We start from the raw sequence: 17,415 nt of genomic DNA on the forward strand, positions 1-17,415 counted from the left end.
ATGATTAGGTATATGTTTACATACATGCAAATAAATTAAGCGCGAATATGTACAGATAAGAGTTATTTCGAAGGGCACATTTTTCAGCCGAACAGTAAACATGCTCCTATAGTTTAGATAGCGGCTGAGAATAGTCGCGTATGGTTTGGCAGATGTGAAGCGCTACCTCAACTTCGCAACAAAAAGAGACATCTTGTAAAAATTATGTTGCCATCAAAAATAAAAATGGAGCAGAAAAACAGTTGCAAATTAAAGTGAAAAAAAAAAAAACAGGCTTCGGGTTACAACAGAACCTAACTCCTCAATAAGCTTGTTATTTCTGCTTACCTACCTTTAAAAAAGCATTCGCCACGCAGAAGTGCATAATCACTGCATAACACAGCTGCACATAATGTCAACGACATTGTAAAACTCGCGAGTGTTTCATATCCTTGCTGTACGCGTAAGCGCATACATAGCCTTGAAACAACGGCACGTAAAAGCTCGCATAGGGATATTCCCAATGCGCGTTTAAGCTAATGTATCATGCAGCATCACACGTTGAATAGTTCGTCGTACTGCTTAGCATTTGCCCACTATAAGCATTTAGTGTTTGCTGAGATTTCGGTGAAATAGTGCGTACGCTACGCTTTTCTCTCAAGGTCGGATATATTGCACGAATCTTACTTCGTCAAGACATCTCAGTGCTCATAGACTACGTACAGGCTTCCCGAGTCCACGATAAATAGTAAAGAGGCTTCCTTTGTCGATGAAGCCTTTCTTGACAAGAGCAAACGTTGCACACATTTAAGGTTGCCAAAGAGTCCGAGCGGAGAATAATCTCTGCTTACCTTGTCCGTTGCGAAGATGCTTGGCTCCGGACCACAGGCTGCCCCTCCTGGTCACCTCTGAAAACGCAATCTCCCCTTCGAGGATACGTGATGCTGCAGAGAGATCGTAAGAGAAAAGTTCTCTAGGCGAGGCGAGCAGGGCCGATGCTCCAGTGATGGAATAAAACACCGTTCGACTGCACTGCCCTCACCGCAAGGAAAGCACTCTGATTCGTTTTCACTGCACCGGTAATTCCCAGAAGAAAACAGCTGGAAGCGAGGGCGCCGCAAACGTTGTCTCCCTTTCCTGTCGTAAGAAAAAATAGACACCAAAGTCTTGTACAGGGTGCCACTAATGGCACGAGAGGTCATCCATTACCCAAGTCGCTTTGGAGGGCGCTTAGATTTACACATAAGCATCGTTGCTGCTCTTCTTTTTTTTCCTTTAGATGTTTATTTATGTGTTTGTTTGCTTTAAAGGGTACTAACGAAGGGTCAGTCATCTGGACGCTTTCAGATAACTTACCTAACGGCTTATAATTGTTTGTTGCGGCCACCGGCAGACATAAAGCACGGCTTTCGAATGATCTCGGCAGCAAAGCGGCCACAGAGCTTGATTGCTCGCACAGATATATAATCCTCGCGCCTTTTTACAACCAGGCCAGCAATATAATATGACCTTTCTCGGGGACGCAGTAGCAGATATCTCATAGGCTTCGTTTTGAACACAAAGGTGAACGTTTATGTTCACAATAACTCTCACCAGCTGTTAACATTTTCTTCTACTAGGCACGAACAGTACTGGTGAGTGCTCGTCCTCCCCCAAAATTGACCTTTGTCCAATGACTACCGACCCACCGTAGAAATTAGGGGTGACCATATGGAAGAATAGGAACGTTCTTAAATATACGTCGACAGTCGAGATCTGGGCGCTCTCTCGCGATACTTCGTTGGTTGGCGGAGACAAACCAGCAGACATTATTTTAGTTTCCTGCCTTCGCAACTTTTTACCGTTTTAATTTCACAATTGCCGCTCTTTCTTTCAGCCGTCTTCAATGGGCATGCGATTTGTTTTTATAACTGACGCGTGAGCATGAGGTTTTGAATGTAATTTAGGTTAGAGCTCTTAGCCAAGCAATAAAAAAGGGTATTTTGATCTCCCTTCAGAACTTCATAAAGTGTCGTGAACACAAGAGGGCAGGACTGGCTTGGTGACTCATTAGTGGCCAGAAGGCGGTTCTGGTCTGTTCTCTTTGTTCTGCCTCCCTGGGCGCGGTGTATGAGCTCAGAGAGTAGAGGTGAAAGCTGTTTTTATTCCCGGACATCCGTCATTGCTGCATATGCTAGATTGAATGTTTAAAGATGCGATTAAATATTTATCATATATCATCGGCTTACCTTAACGCTCTATGGACATCCTTTCAGTGCCTATCCAAAGCTTTTAGACCAGTTAGTCATTCCTGCGTTGCTGTGGGGAACATGCATCGGGCGTGTCATACCAACTAAATAACAGGTTTCGATATCTGCAGCGTGTTAGATTTTTGTCTCACTTTATCTTCGCATGTTATTTAACACATATGCTAACTATTCATATTCAACGTTGAATATAGTCTCTTGTGGCGAGAAAATATATGGAACACCACAAGACGAAAAACGACAGTAGACGCACGAGTGCCAACTTGCAGAACTTTATTGTGAACGAAAGAATGCAATATACAGTATTTAAAGGTGAAAGTCTTTCTAGACTCATGAGCTGCAGAAACCTTCTCAGTAAATGTTCGCACAAACTCACAGTTAAGAAAAAAAAATTGTCTCTACCACGTATCGAACCACTATCCTTCTGACTCCCAGCTGAGTGCGCAAAACACTCGGTCACGCCGGACTCTAGTGTGTTTTTTTTTTTTTTGCTCTCGAAATATACAATATTTACATGGAACCGTCTGCCGTATTCGACTGACGTAACAGGGTTAAAATTTTTTTTTAATTTTCAAAATTTCAATGTGCGGGAGCCAGTCAGGTGCTGGATCCACAAGTTTTATAAGTTCCCAATATCTTGCAACACTTAAAGTATTCCCTAACCGGCCGTGCGTGGTCTGCATGACGCACTGCCATCTTGCTTCTCCCTATACTGTACAGGCCCAACGCCATTACAAATTCATAAGGAATACCACCCTCGTTCTCAATCGGGAGATACCCGATTCCATGAGGGTCAAGCGGAAAATCATTTTTAAGAGTCCTTTGGAGGACGTCCCAGAAGAAAACTGCGTCCGGCAGCAGTCCAAGAAAGCATGTTCCATGGTCTCATTCTTTTGCATAACAAACAGCGAACTCCCCATGGGACAAAAATTCCACTAAAAGACCTGCTACGTAGTCAAAAAAGAAAAAGTTTTGGCCACAGGTGGCTTTTACAGGTCAGCATATACTCTCCGCATCAAAGCGCACTGTTCTCAGAATAAAGACTTCGATAATAATGTAGATTCGGCACGACGGTCCATCATACTGCTCTTCCGCAAACTAAATAGACCCATCAAAATAAACAATTCTTAAGGCACATCACAGTTTTTTCGAATGGGCAAAAAGCGAATTACTGTACTAATTACAGAAAAAAAAAGTCTTGTATTCTGCTGCTTTACAGGCGCATAAACTCAAATCATTCTCCATTTAACCCCGCCGGGGTGGCACAGTGGTTATGACGCTCAACTACTGTGCCCAAGGTTGCGGGATCGAATCCCGGCCCCGGCGGCTGCGTTTCGATGGAGGCGAAACGGAGTGGCGTCCGTGTGCTGTGCGATGTCAGTGCACGTTAGAGAACCCCAGGTGGTCGAATTTTCCGGAGTCCTCCACTACGGCGTCTCTCATAGCCTGAGTCGCTTTGGGACGTTAAACCGCACAAACCAAACCAAACCATTCTCCATTCAACACCTGAAATTGCGAGGTCACAGCAAATCAGTCGCCCATCATAGGCTATGAAATATGAGATGGCAGTAATATTTAGTGTTGGCCGGAAACAGCATGCAGCCGCCAGGCAATCCTCTCGAATGGTAACAATAACATTGAATTCGGGCAAAAACAAAAATACAGCCACCACCAATAGGCGCTAAAATGCAAGAGCGGAAGTTGTTATCCATCGCAATCTTATTTTACATAGACCTCACCAAGATTAATCGTTTGCTACCACCCGCATGTGTCTACGACTAGGGGTTCGTCAGATAGCCTTTTCCTTTCCTGTAAATTCTCACCAAGGCGGCTGATAGTTACATCTTCGTTGTAGTTGCAATGACCACATGTCGACAGTACGACTACGTCACATATTTTAAAGCTCGACTTGACTAGCAGTTTTGTGTGCATTAACCTAACGAACCATTTTGCACCGGTCTGAACCTCAGACCTTATTGTGGACGCCATCTTGGATTGCTATGGAGGCACATCAACATGATGAACACTGTTTCGAACTTGAAGAAATTTGGAGCCCCGGAGTGAATAACTACTTTGTTTATGCTATAGGGGAAAGGACAGTGAGGGAAGGAGGGACGTTTTAGGTTGGATAGGGCCCGGATATCGACAGAAAATTGCCAAACGTGAGGAGCAAGAGCTCACGCTCTAAAAGCTGCTTCCGCATACATATCAGAGGAAAGTTTGATTTCCTGGATGGCTGCCACAGTGACATTCAATGTCTTTACAAGAGGCAGTAAGTTATATTGCCTTCGACTATTGCGTGATCCCTGAGGGCAGCGACAACCTATTGGCCACAGAGGTTCTTTAGAAACTCTATGCTGTTGGTATCCCTTTTTAATCAGGCTGGTGGCATCTTCTGGACTAAAAACAACACCTGTTCTACCTATTAACATGATGGCGTTATAGTACCTGTTTGCAGACAATCCTGCTTTCTCGGCGAAAGCGTCATCGGCGTTGTGAGTACAAAATCACGGACATGGCTTTGGTAGATGGTAGCTGGCAGGTGGCACGACCTGGTACTGGTCGGTCAGCAGGTTGCGCGATATGTCACGTGATCATATGACTTGGTAGAAGCTGCTAACTCGGGCTTCTCGTTTTGAGATGTGAAGGAAAGATGGAATAAATCCTTCCAGAGCCCTTGGGCAATGAGTAAGACAGGCTACTCTCAGGCCACGCAGGTAGGTCCGTACTTTGTTAAAGCGGGACTTTATACGTGTCTATGCTGTGTGGTCGTTCACATAATTCGGCAGCTTAAAACTCTGTGCTAACGAATACGCGCGAGATATAGAGGCACAGACAGGGGAATAAAGATTGAGCAAGTCGCAAAATCGGCATACACGAACGAGAATCTGAAAGGCAAGCAAGCCACAGACCGGAACCATTAACGCATTCGCGTCATATCCTTAAAAGTGGAACTTAAGTGTCCGCCCAACTTTTCGCATTTTAATGTAGTAATATTAGGAGTATTATGGTGGCGAAAATTGTCCGGCGCTGCACGCGTAGCTTTTTATAGTCGGACACAAATAAAGAAAAAAGCGGCAGATCACCCACAGATGAGGCCTTTCAGCCAATGGCTTCAACCGATCATCATGAGCTCCCGATGAATCCGATTAGGGCATGGTGATCCCCCTTTAATCTGCCGCACCCTACGTTGTCATGTTAGCAGTTCCAAATATCTATTCGCGATTGTTTCAAAAGCAAACAAATTTTACTGCGCTCTAATTCTTACGTCAGCGCAAATCGTATCGCACAAAGCGCGGCCAGCAAAACGGTATTTACGGCGGTGGAGGAAGTGCTGTCATCTTGCGGTGCTTGGGAGTACTGTTTGTGCGCGCGCACGACCAGTCTCGACTAATGGCGATTTCCACTGGTCGCTACGGAGCACGTTTTCTTGCTCCGGGACGACGATTTCGATTTCCACTGGTCGACCAAGATAGGTTGCGCGTATTCCGCTGGTCGTTTGGGGCAACTCGGTACGCTCCAGCTCGATCCGCCGACCGAAGTCGGATCTCGCCGGAAGTCCTAGTCGCTGTCGCGGTCACTTCCGGATGCTGCTGGATTCTTTTGGCTGTTTTTGACCGTTTCAGGGACATCGGCAGAGGACGCTGGGCGTCACCGTTTTTTGCGCGAATATGTCGCAGTGCGTCTATCGAAAAACGTCTGCAGCGTTAAAAAAATGAGAAAGCAAGTTGTTGAGGGCCGCACTCCTGCCTATTTATCAACCGCAAACATTTTGGCGCTGGGATTCGGCTACAACTTTCGAAACCGGCTCAGCTTTACTTCCGCCGTGCGCTCTACACGTTCCGCTGGTCGACCAAGGCTGATTCGCTCTGTAGCGCTTTAGAGCGGCTCGGGCGCCCAGCTCCGATCGACCAGTGGAAATCGTCATAAGGCTGCTTCAGTCTCGACGAAGAGCGCGCGCTCTCACCGGCTATGGTACGCGCCGTCGGACGGCGCTCCAGAAACAGTGTTATCAATAACCGCGTCATATCGGTTGTTGTACTTAGCAAGTGCAATGCCTGCCGTAATAGAGAACGACGACGAGCTTTGTCACAACAGCCAATCGTGTTAACCTCAGTTAAATTTGGAAGCCTCGCAACTAATCGTAACTCCTGCTACAGTTAGGAGTTAATTGTTTAGTCATACCTGCGATCCTGCGCAAACCTGACGCGATTAAGATCACAAGAGCTGCGAAAGTTAGGAGCAGATATTTGATACCAGTAAAGAAATTGGACAACGGAAAAAAAATGACACACTATTATGATACTCGATAAGTCAAAACTTAAGGGCAGCTGCCTGGGAAATTAAGCTTTGCAATATGCTGAGGTAAAGAATATGAGAGAAATGTTTATATGGCCATCCTTCAACTAGCAGTAAATGCTGTCCAAGTTCTTGATTCTTCAGAAGAGTGTAAACTTGGGCGAGTCGGTAACGGAGATCCATGACATGAGTGTGTAGCGCAAAAGGACGAAGGACACAGAAAAGGCACACGACGCAGGCGCTAATCTTCCGACTGAAAGAAACAGAGGTGACCAGGGAAAAACGTGACACGTGAGCATTCGGCGGCGCGAACGCTCTTCGTTCACACTTCTGAGCCATCACATCGCCGCTGTCGCTGCTTCGACTACGAGCTCCGCTAACCCTAACCTGACCACTCGACGGCAGCTACGTACGCCACCAAAAGCATACAGCTATGCTAAGTGCCGAAGGGAAGTAGCATTATCATTCAGTTTCTCACTAAATCATGGCACATCTGACCCACATACTGTGGCAACAAGAGCTTCAACGTGCTATTTGCATGCATCTTAAGCAAAGGGGGCATACTTGTCGCTCATCGATCTTATTCCAAATTAATGTCATCCTTCAACACATTGATTTTGTGTTCGGGGTGACGATTGTCCTACCGCACACAATATAGCTTCACGGCGTCGAAAGCATTTCGGCTGTGGCCCCCATCTCAAGTTTCGAAGCGCGACAGCAGCGCCAGAGCGGCGCGAGGCGAAATTGCCGGGAGCCGGCCGGCAGCGAAGTGCAACAGGCGCGGCAACACGTGTGCGTCGTTTGTAATATTATTCAACTGGTCGGAATGAAATCTGTCCCGTTGTCATCGTGAAAAGCAAGAAGCCATTACTGCTGTGTTGCGCACTGCGACAACAGCCTGGCCAACATGAAGAACCATTATCCACCGGTGAGATTTTACCGCTTCCCCGGCCAGTGGTACGAGTAGCAGAGGCGCAAAGCGTGGATAGCTGCAGGCCGAAAAATCCAGCGAATGTCCCCTTTGCTGTAGTGTCAATTCAGTTCGTATCGCGTATCAATACTCGTAATCGCAGTCGTGCCTAAGACTCATTCGAAGGATAGCTTTCTTAAACGAAAGTTTGCATGTTCTACCTAAAAACCGATTCGCTCGCTGCTTTCACGCGTAAGAAGGCAGCGCAGTTTGCCAGCAATGTTAAATGAATTTGACAGAAATCACAAAATCTGAAAGAACGAAAGGCAAAATTGCCGCTATTCCTTACATTCATTGCCTGCTTCACAACCTCAAGAAAATTGAGAAAAAAGCGAATGTTCGTGTAGTTTTTTCAGCCACTGAGAAACTTAGTGTCCGATGCAATAAACCTTACCCACCGATAAATGCCCCCACAAGCTGCAATGCACCACTAAGCACCTAACAAAATTTGTCAAATGCACTGAGGGCATTGTTTACAACATTCTACTTTCTTGTAGCAAGCAGTACGTTGGTCAATAAACCTTATCCACCGATAAATGACTCCACAAGGTGCAATGCACCACTAAGCACCGAACAAAATTTGTCAAATGCACTGAGGGCATTGTTTACAACATTCTACTTTCTTGTAGCAAGCAGTACGTTGGTCATTCCGGGCGTTGCTTGAATGAAAGGATTTGAGAACACAAAAATAAAATGAATACATTTACTGGCAGTATTCTGGCTTGTGTAGCGTTCTTGGACACGTGCTCGGTTGTGGCTAAACACCGAGATCAGTTAACCCGCGAGATTATAGAAGCAGCACAGATCGCTGCTTTGGACGATAAATGGGTCAGTAAGCCGTCTATCTCCCTGTCCAAATGTGAGCTGGCATTCTTAAGGAACGTTAGTAACTGAGAGGTTTCTTGGTCTGTTCTTTTTTCACCGGTTTTTCTGGACGCATATGCCTGTTAACCTTACTTGTCACGTTTCGCCTTTGTCGCTCCAGGGTTTTTTTTTTTTTTTTTTAAATCGGAAGTTAGCTCCAGTGTTGTGTACCCTTTCTGTGTCCTCCGTCCTTTTTCGCTACGCACTTATGTCTTGATTATTATAAAGGAAGTTTCCTTCACCCCTGCGAGATGCAGCCTCCGTATGCAAACACTAGAAATGTTTCTCGGTTTGCACGTCGCCTATGTAAACTCACAGGTGCACAAACTATCCGGCCAACAATGGGCGCTTAAGAGACGCGCTTTAGAACTGGCGACAATAGATGTAGATTTTCCACGTCACTTTCCCTCCGTTCCGCCGAGGTTGCAATGCACTAATTCTCTGGCGCAGATTGCCAGAGCACGAACTGAATTTATAAAACGATGTGCTGCTACGCTGGCACACACTACCGCGGCACGCTGCAGATAATTTAGAGCAAGAACTGTACTCAGGGTGATGCAATCGGATTCAGGGACCAAGACTCCCTAGTAGCGTGGTCAGGAGAAGACATCGGACGGGTAGCAGCAAGGAGAGTTGGCAAAAGAAGCAAGTTTATATACACTTTTTACATGTCGTGTCAGGAAGAGGAACTCAGACGAGATGAGAGCTCTTCGTGGATACAGTTCCACATATTGATACAGCGTCCGCAATCCCCAATTCCTTAGCCGGGGAAGTGTAGTTAAATTGACCCATTTCTCGCTCGTCAATCCAGAATCGGTGATGGTCGCTTTTGGGACCTGGGACGTTTCGCGTGGAATGACCCAAAGCTCAGCCTCAAGGTCAAACATTCGAATGAAGCCATATACCGTATAACAGTTGTGCAGCTTACATCGAGTAAAATAGCATCATAAGCGTTATATCGTCGAATAATTTGCGTAGAATATAATTGAGCGTCACTATTTAAGCATCGTAAATATTCACAATTAGTTAATTTTGATCAAATATTAAGTTTTGCGCTCCATTATCAAGTCGTATATCGCTGGATATCTGATATCGAGAACGACTGCATTGCACTATTTGCTTGTAATAATTAACTTCCGCTAATTACTTACCGGTAATTCAATATTGTACCATACGCTACAAAGGTTTCGACAAATAGAGTCCAAAAACAAAGGCCAAACGCCGTAAAACCATGTTGAACAGAGCTGTTCTAACTTAGTTCAACCATGCTTAAACCACTGCCTTTTCTTTTTTTTTTTTTTTTTCACGGAGCCGTGACCGCTGTGTCACAGCTGCTCAAAAGAAACCTATGTACTAGTGTTGTTGTCGTTGTGGCTGGAGGAAGACGGAAAAGAAAATGCACGGGTCTGCTACTGGCTCTGTAGCTGAGCCACCTCCGCTGGCTCGTGCGGACAGAAGGGAAAATAGACCAGGAAGAAAAAGAAGAGGAAGAGAAATACGTGCGCCGCAACAGCCGTCGTCCACCACCTAAGTGGTGGCGGGTGTAATGACGGCCCACAATAGATAGAAATTCGGTGGCTGGCTAGCCACCGCCGCAAGCGGCGTTGACCTACTGTCCCAGCCCCGTAGGGCCAGGGCCACCCTTCACCCTATGTACTAGTGCGTTTTCTTTGCGATGTAAAGCTAAGGTCTCCGTACACAAGAATTTGCCCTTTAAGCGACCTTCACAGGTACTGCGCCTTTCCTTTTGTGTAAACTGGCTGACAGTTGAAATGAAAACTTCCCTACACAGGTACCGCCGGTCTTCGCGTAACACTAAATTTGATTTCATAGTGTGCACCAAGAAAATATACTTCACTTTCCTTTTCTCAAAACCTAACTTAAACAGAGAGGCAGCCCGATGTTGTGCGATGTCAGCACATGTTAAATGCCCCCAGGTCGCCGAACTGACTCCGTAGCCGTCCACTTTGCGCCCTCTTCCATTCTTCCCGCTTTCACTCCCACCTTCCTTTTTCTTTCGCGGCGCGGTTCAGCTCTCCTCAAGAAGTCTGACAGATACCGCACCTTTCCTTTCTTATACACCTGTTTAAAATTTACAAGAAAAACAATAAAAACATAATCTTGAGCTGGTTTGGTATAGCTGTTCACCGTACATCTGCCAACCACCTTCTGCCAAGACGGTGATTGATTTATTGGAAGGGAAAGGTGCGGTAACTGTCTCACTTGTTTTCTGTGGACGCCTCAACCGCGCCGCAAGGAAACGGTGGGACTGAAAGTGGAAAGAGGAGTCGTAATGGAGGGCTGCGGAGTAATTTTGACCACCTGGGGATCTTCGCCTCCATCGAAACGCAGCCGCCGAGGTCGGGTTCGAACCCGGGTACTCCGGCACAGTAGTCGGGCGTCTTAGCACTGCACCGCCCCGGCGGGGCGCCAAGACGGTGAGGCGTGCAGGTAAGGCATGGTCATTGGCTGGGGGGCCAGATATACCCCGCTAACGACCTAGACGCATACAGCCAAGACGGTAAGGCGTGCTGTATGCGCCTAGGTCGTTAGCGGGGTATACCTGGCTCCCCGAGCCAATGTAGACCATGCCTTAACTATGCCCAGCTGCATGACAAAGCCACTCAGCAAGAGAACTTGGGCTTTTAGTTGGGGACTTCAGCAAAGATCCGAATTGAGACAGCAGTTTCTCCCAAGCTGTCAACCAGAGATTCAACCTGGACTTAGTAAAGTGCCAACCCAAGTTTACCACGCTTTGGAGGTCGGGCAGTCCTCAGTGCAGGTGCGCCAAACTGAAACCAGTACAAACCTCTACGTGGATCACCGCAGTCTCTTCATAGCCATAATCAAGGAAAATATTTCAGCACAATAAAGAGCTTTACCACGTGTAACATTGTGAATTAAGATATCGCGTGCATACTAGGTTTAACCGCAGCTAAACCACCAGTAATTTTTTTTCTTTTACTTCTGGCCTGCCCGCGAGAGACATTTTTTTTTAATGCAGCCAGAATAGCAATATAAGTTTGAGGCCCTTGATTTATACAAACGATGAGTAAATGATTGCCTCAAGTACCGGTGGCATAGATCACGGGTGAATCTAGATGCATTTACTGATGCGTGATGGATGCTCGGCTTGCTGTGTGTGAAAGAAGTCAACTGTCAGAAGGGCCAACGAAAGCATAAGGCATGTCTTCTTTAATTACTGCTGTTGATGTGAATGATTGGTGTAATCATTTTATGGGTGAGCGATAATCGATAAACCACTGGCGCTGGTGAGATGCAAACCAGCGAGCTCCTAATTCCGCGTCGGCTGATCTCACCAACTGAGCTATTTTTCTCCTTCGGTTTCTGAAAATATGTTAATGGTGCCCTTATGAAAACTGAGAAATTTCCGGAACAACAGAGAATGAATGTTCTGACAACTACTGACAAGAATAAAAGGTGTCAGCCTGCTTCGTATTCATGCAATCCTTATACATTCGAGAGCGAAGGGGTCTTAGACCCCTCTTAAATAATGGTGGGAAGTCTCAGACCCCCACGAGACCCACCTGACTTTAAGCTCTTCTCTTACGCTACCTATGGCTTCAAGACTGCCAGGACTGAGACCCTCATAACCTTATCGGTAAGCTAATAAGCAGATAAATGAAAGGAAAATAAGAGGCTCGCAATGAGACGTGTTTGAAAGAAGCCAAGGAAGGCACAGGGGATATTTTAATGCCTTCTGATGACGTTACTTAGAGCTGTAATTGTAGAAAAGGTGAACGCTAATTAAATATAAAGTAGAAGGACAAGCAACCACTCATTTTCCGTTTCTTTGTTTGCTTAAACTGTGACAGATTTTCTGTTCTTGGGCTCCAAGATTACCTCGGAAGGAGACTGCAGCTATGAAATTAGGAGACGCCTGCTTCTGGGAAAGAGAGCAATGGTTAGCCTTGACCGCCTAGTAGAGCAGAGACATTACACTGCCAACCAAGATCCGTATAACTCGTGCTATTGTCTTTCCAGTTGTGATGTATGGATGCGAGAGTTGGACTGTGAAAAAGGCTGACCGCCGAAGAATTGACGCGTTTGAATTGTGGTGCTGGCGAAGACTCTTGAGAGTTCCTTGGACTGCCAGAAGATCAAATCAGTCGATATTGTCGGCCATAAACCCTGACTGCTCTTTGGAGGGTCAAATTCTAAAGTTAAAGCTCAGCTACTATGGTCATCTGATGAGAAGAGAGGAGTCGCTGGAGAAAGATTTGATGTTGGGAAAGGTTGAGGGTCACCGGAGAAGGGGTAGGCAGCGAACGCGATGGTTAGATGGCATCCTCGAGGCACTGCAGATGAAGTTATGTGATGTTAGGAAGATAGTGAGAGACCGGAAAGTGTGGCGTGACATGGTCCATAGGGTTACGAAGAGTCGAACACGACTGAACTAGTTTGCTTAAAAGCTTACTCAACTAACAAACGAATGAATGCCATGTGTTCGTATTTATATCATGTATTGATTTTAAGTGCACTCCGTAAATTTTCGCATGCACCCGTGATGCACACGCCGCACATTTGAATATGAATGTTTCCGCCAGCAGTCTTGCACAATACCCACGTAGGGTATATGGAGTTGAGCGCGGAGAATGTGAGCACCATGTTGAAAGTAGAGGGCCTGATTTTAATTCTGACTATTTGGTGTTCTTTGAGGCGCAGATACACAAAAGACGGGCATTTCCGCCTGCCGCGCGGCTATAGTGGCACAGCCGAACCCTGTAACGACTAAATCGCGCCGCGGTGAGTAAAGAGGATGATGAAACCATCAGATGGTTTATTCCATGGCAAAAAAGTCGAATCTGAAACTTTCTCAAACATTATTGTCATTCACGCAAGCGAGGCTCGTTGTCTGGAAAAGAAAAGTGTGTGTGTGTGTGGGGGGGGGGGGGGGGGGGGATTTATTCTTTTATTCTTTGGCTGTCCTGGGACTAAGAGCCACCATAAAAGTGGCGCAGAAGAGTTCGGACGCTCGCCATGGCCTTCATGACGGGCTCGTAGACTAGTCGGCGTGCGCCCATGCCCACGGTGAAGTCCAGGTGTGTAAAGGTGGGCTCCCGCACCTGGAAGTCCAGAACCAGCCGCGGCAGCTGGTCCCGCAACTGTGAAACGTCCCGCGGGTCTGCCAGCCAGTCGCTGCGGCTCCAGTACAGAGCGACGGGCGCAGACACCAGTGACAGGTTGTACTCTGGGGGCGTGTCCTGCGAATGCGAAGATGTGAGGCTCACTGATATGCGATCTTCTAACGCGACAGTGTTAAAGGCCCCGTTATATATTGTTGTGAGTAAAAAGTCACCAGCATGGCTCTGGCAAGTAGATCAGCCCACTACCGATCTTTTATCTTCTACAACTTTGGGCTCGCCAAAAAGAGGCCAAGATGCAGGTTGCTCTGCATACCGAGAGGTGCAAAAAAAATTGAGGTGGCCCGAGTGACGACACTGGGACGCCGATATGAAATGCAGTAATTTCAAAATGTTAATGATTTAACTGTGTTGAACAGAGATGGACGAGCGCTAGATCGGTGCTTTCGTTCACGGTCTCGTTCCCGGTTCGCTGCATGCTTAGCCTCTCGTTTTTCCAGTGCTTCTGCATCTCGTTTCGTTCCCTTTCTTTGTCATTTCTTGGCCGATTCGTATCCCAAACGAGCTGCATCGGCTGGATGATTCGATTCTGTTCTTTGCGATACTGCCGGTGCGCGGCATCGCAAGCAACACGATCTGACAGCCCCGTTTCCGAGTCCACAACTCGGGAAGCAATGCTCGGCAGTTGCTACGGATGTTGACACTGAAGGGTAAACTGCAAGTACAGTCAGGAACAAAGTTTGTGGGATGCAGATTTGTGGAAAAACATTTATTTCATCGTTGCCTCGCTAGTTTGTCTTGTGATATTTTTTTCTCTGAATAGGATTTGCATGTCCCCTTGTGATTCAGCGCATTTCATTCTACATATTATCCCGACCTCACAGAAATAAATGCTTTTCCACGAACTCGCGTCCCGCCATTTTTGTCCTTGACTTTAAAATTTATGCGCTGGAAAAGATGCTAGACTTTTGCACTGAGTGAAGCAATCGATCTAGAAAGAAAAAAGGAGAGCTAGAGTTGCCGTAGTGTTAAGAAATTATTCCTACCACCAGCGATTTTGACATCGCACAGCACACGAATGTCTTTTGCGTTTTGCCCCTATCGAAACGCAGCCGCCGCGGCCGGGTTCGAACCCGTGTTCTCCAGTTACCCCTGACTCACTGAGCCACCGCAGCGGGTAGGACATGACAGTAGTACAGAGAAATGGGACTCCAGATAGCGGGAGCAGACAAAGAGAGCGGTTCCATCTGGAAAAGCAGCGGCGGAGCGTCGTAGGACGCAGGCGCCGGCATCAAGCCGCCTGCCGCATAACTCAGTCTCGCCAGAGCTCAGTCGGTAGCACACTTGAGTGCCTCTGTGAAGGGTTATGCAGTTGCGCGCGCGTCACGCACACATAGCATAGAAAATACTTTAACACACGTCGGAAACATCGCTCGAAAATATTTCATCCGCGGAATTATAGTTTTGTGCGTGCATTCAACTAGGGTCTGCGTCCGAGAACGAAGTTCAGGCTGAGTACCCCGGGTGCTGACATTAATCAGTAGTAACAAAATTAGTTTCCCGAAAAAGAAAGTCATGGCGCATCGGCCATTCCCTATGGCCACCAGCACAGCGTCATAAGGCGAGATTTTTCAAAATTGTGGTTTTCAGCGAGCGATGAGAAGGCGTCTTTCCTGACATCTCTGAAGCCAGCACGGTAAAGGGGCTGTCGCATTCGTCGCATTGGTTTGACGGTTTAGGTCAGAGCCTACCGCTATTTTGTATTGACAGCCGCCGACAGCGCATGCTCACCATCTGCTAGCAGTAATTGTGTCAGCTAGCAGTACACCGTACAGTTGTAGAAAAGAAATATGGGACTGGCGTGTTATATCCTTTTCTTATAGTATTGATCGTTTTCGTTTATTTATGCGTAAATAGTTTTTCGTTCTCTCTTTTCTGCTGCTAAATCACCAGCAAATAATCAAAAAGGGCCACCAACAAGAGCAGCAATCATGAAGTTCTAAAGTTTGTTTTGGTTTATGAGGTTTAACGTCGCAAAGCGACTCGGGCTATGAGAGACGACGTAGTAGAGTGCTCCGGAACTTTCGACCACCTGTGGCTGTTCAACGTGCATTAACATCGTACAGCACACAGGCGTTTCGCTGTTCGCCTACATCGAAAAGTGACTGCTGCGGCAGGGATTCGATCCCGCATACAGCAGTCTGGCGCCCTAAGCACTGCCCCATCGCGTCGGCGAAAAATTCCAAAATGATAGGAGCAATTAATGCAGTATGGATGTCTACTCATGAGACTCTCCAAAGTAATAATGGCGCCAATGCCTCAGCCCACCACTAGCTTACCGGACGTTAGCCAAGATGGCGAGGAAAAGAACGAAAGACATGCCACAAATACATATGTATAAAAACATACCCACACGCCCACTACACCTTACTTTTTTTACATAGGATATGTAGCGCATGTGTTATATGCTCAGCTATATCTCCATTAGTTATTAGTTATTAGTTATTAGTTAGTTAGTTCAGTTTTACGACTGAACGACTGAACTAACTAACTAATATCTCCATTTTGTGAGGAATTTCCAAATTTACATCATTAGGTGTCGGCATGTAAGAAATGAGGAATTGAGCTTATTAAACTCCAAAATTGAGCAGGAAAAGATGCTTGCAAGCTCATTTCTGGAGGACCAGGCAACACTGGTAAAGTGGCTGAGACAGGCAGTTTTCTCCAATGCGGTTCACAGTAAAGGTTGACTGATTGATTGTTTAATTAATTATAAAAATTAATTGATTCATTCATTCATTCATTCATCGGCCGATATTTGTCAGCGCTGCCAGTCAGATAATCTCTGGTTTTCGCAAGCCAAAAGTTGTACTTGACAAAATTATAATAGAACCTATTGTTACTGTTGTTAAGAAAAGCAGTGTACCAATTCTGTTTTCTTTCATCCCTGGCTTAGCGCAGAAGTGAACAGGCACGCCATATCGAGAGCAAAGGACGTTCCGGCAATATCCATTAATGCTGAAAACACTGAGTTTGATTTTTATCCTTTCTGCAGTGGTTAACATAATTTGAATGAAGAAAACGGTAAAGACGGTGATGGTGAAAATATGAATGGAAGGTGCGGATGAAAAGTATGGAACTTCTATTGCAACGGCAGAAGAGCTTGTGTCCCGTCTGCCTGTCAAGCTGGCGCATGAGATTAGAACACCGCGAAAATCGTTTTGCAAGCAGTTCGAACAGAAAATGCCAGAATTAATTGTCTCACCTGTCCGTAGCGGACTTGATTCCTGGTACTGCCGAAATCAAATTTCTGGAACCGCTCGCTCAATACCAGCTGCATCAGAGATAAGGACGAAGGAGAAAATAAGTAAAACGCTGGCGGCCAACAAGGAGAAAACAAATAAACAGACGCAAGTTGCACCGCTAACGGCCACTTACCTGCGCGTAGTGCGCCATGTTCCTGACCGACGTGCCAGCCGGCGTGTGGCTCACGAGAACGGGCAACCGAGTCTGCAAAGCACGGAATAACAATTTCGGTTGCAAAAGATGGTAGCCGTTTGCATACAAATCAAAGCCGCGGGGACGCATGCACACTGTGCACGGAGCATTGGATATGCCGCTCGGAATGTTGTTGGGAATTCCCAAACAGCAGCATCACGATACCTTCACCGTGCCCTTGATTATGCTTACAGGTTCGTTTGGCATTGATTTTTTACATCCATAGCATCTTCCCAAGGTTTCCTATGTGCTAATGGCAAGCCAGACCACTAGTGCGGCTGACCTCTGTGTTATCCTTGAATAAATCTTCACTGTCGCTTTCTCTTTGTCTGTACAGCGTTTTATGCATAAATCTGATTTTTGAAGCTGCGTCCTCGCTTTTTTTTTTTTTTTTTTGTATGTGTCAGGTATAACTGACGCTCTTTCTCAACACTTCTGGTAAAAGGTTGTTCTT

The 17,415-nt window shown here is 46.3% G+C and overlaps 2 protein-coding genes across 2 annotated transcripts in view; one reads left to right on the forward strand and one right to left on the reverse strand.

The window, feature by feature from the left end:
• The window catches only part of ksr (kinase suppressor of ras), a 219,318-nt gene that overhangs the window by 32,098 nt on the left and 169,805 nt on the right, over positions 1 to 17,415 (forward strand). The gene's annotated exons all lie outside the window — the stretch shown is intronic.
• Positions 13,245 to 17,415, reverse strand: part of LOC146197605 (gastric triacylglycerol lipase-like) — a 40,646-nt gene continuing 36,475 nt past the window's right edge. The window contains exons 7-9 of the mRNA XM_084599513.1: positions 16,902 to 16,973; positions 16,729 to 16,797; positions 13,245 to 13,583 (exon numbers count right to left, since the gene is read on the reverse strand). Of these exons, the coding sequence (XP_084455639.1) occupies positions 13,314 to 13,583; positions 16,729 to 16,797; positions 16,902 to 16,973 (411 nt within the window). The 3' untranslated portion in view covers positions 13,245 to 13,313. The remainder of the gene's footprint in view (positions 13,584 to 16,728; positions 16,798 to 16,901; positions 16,974 to 17,415) is intronic.

The sequence above is a fragment of the Amblyomma maculatum genome, chromosome 3 (genome assembly GCF_055883805.1).
Source record: "Amblyomma maculatum isolate TAMU_Amacu chromosome 3, ASM5588380v1, whole genome shotgun sequence".
Lineage (NCBI taxonomy): Eukaryota > Metazoa > Arthropoda > Arachnida > Ixodida > Ixodidae > Amblyomma > Amblyomma maculatum.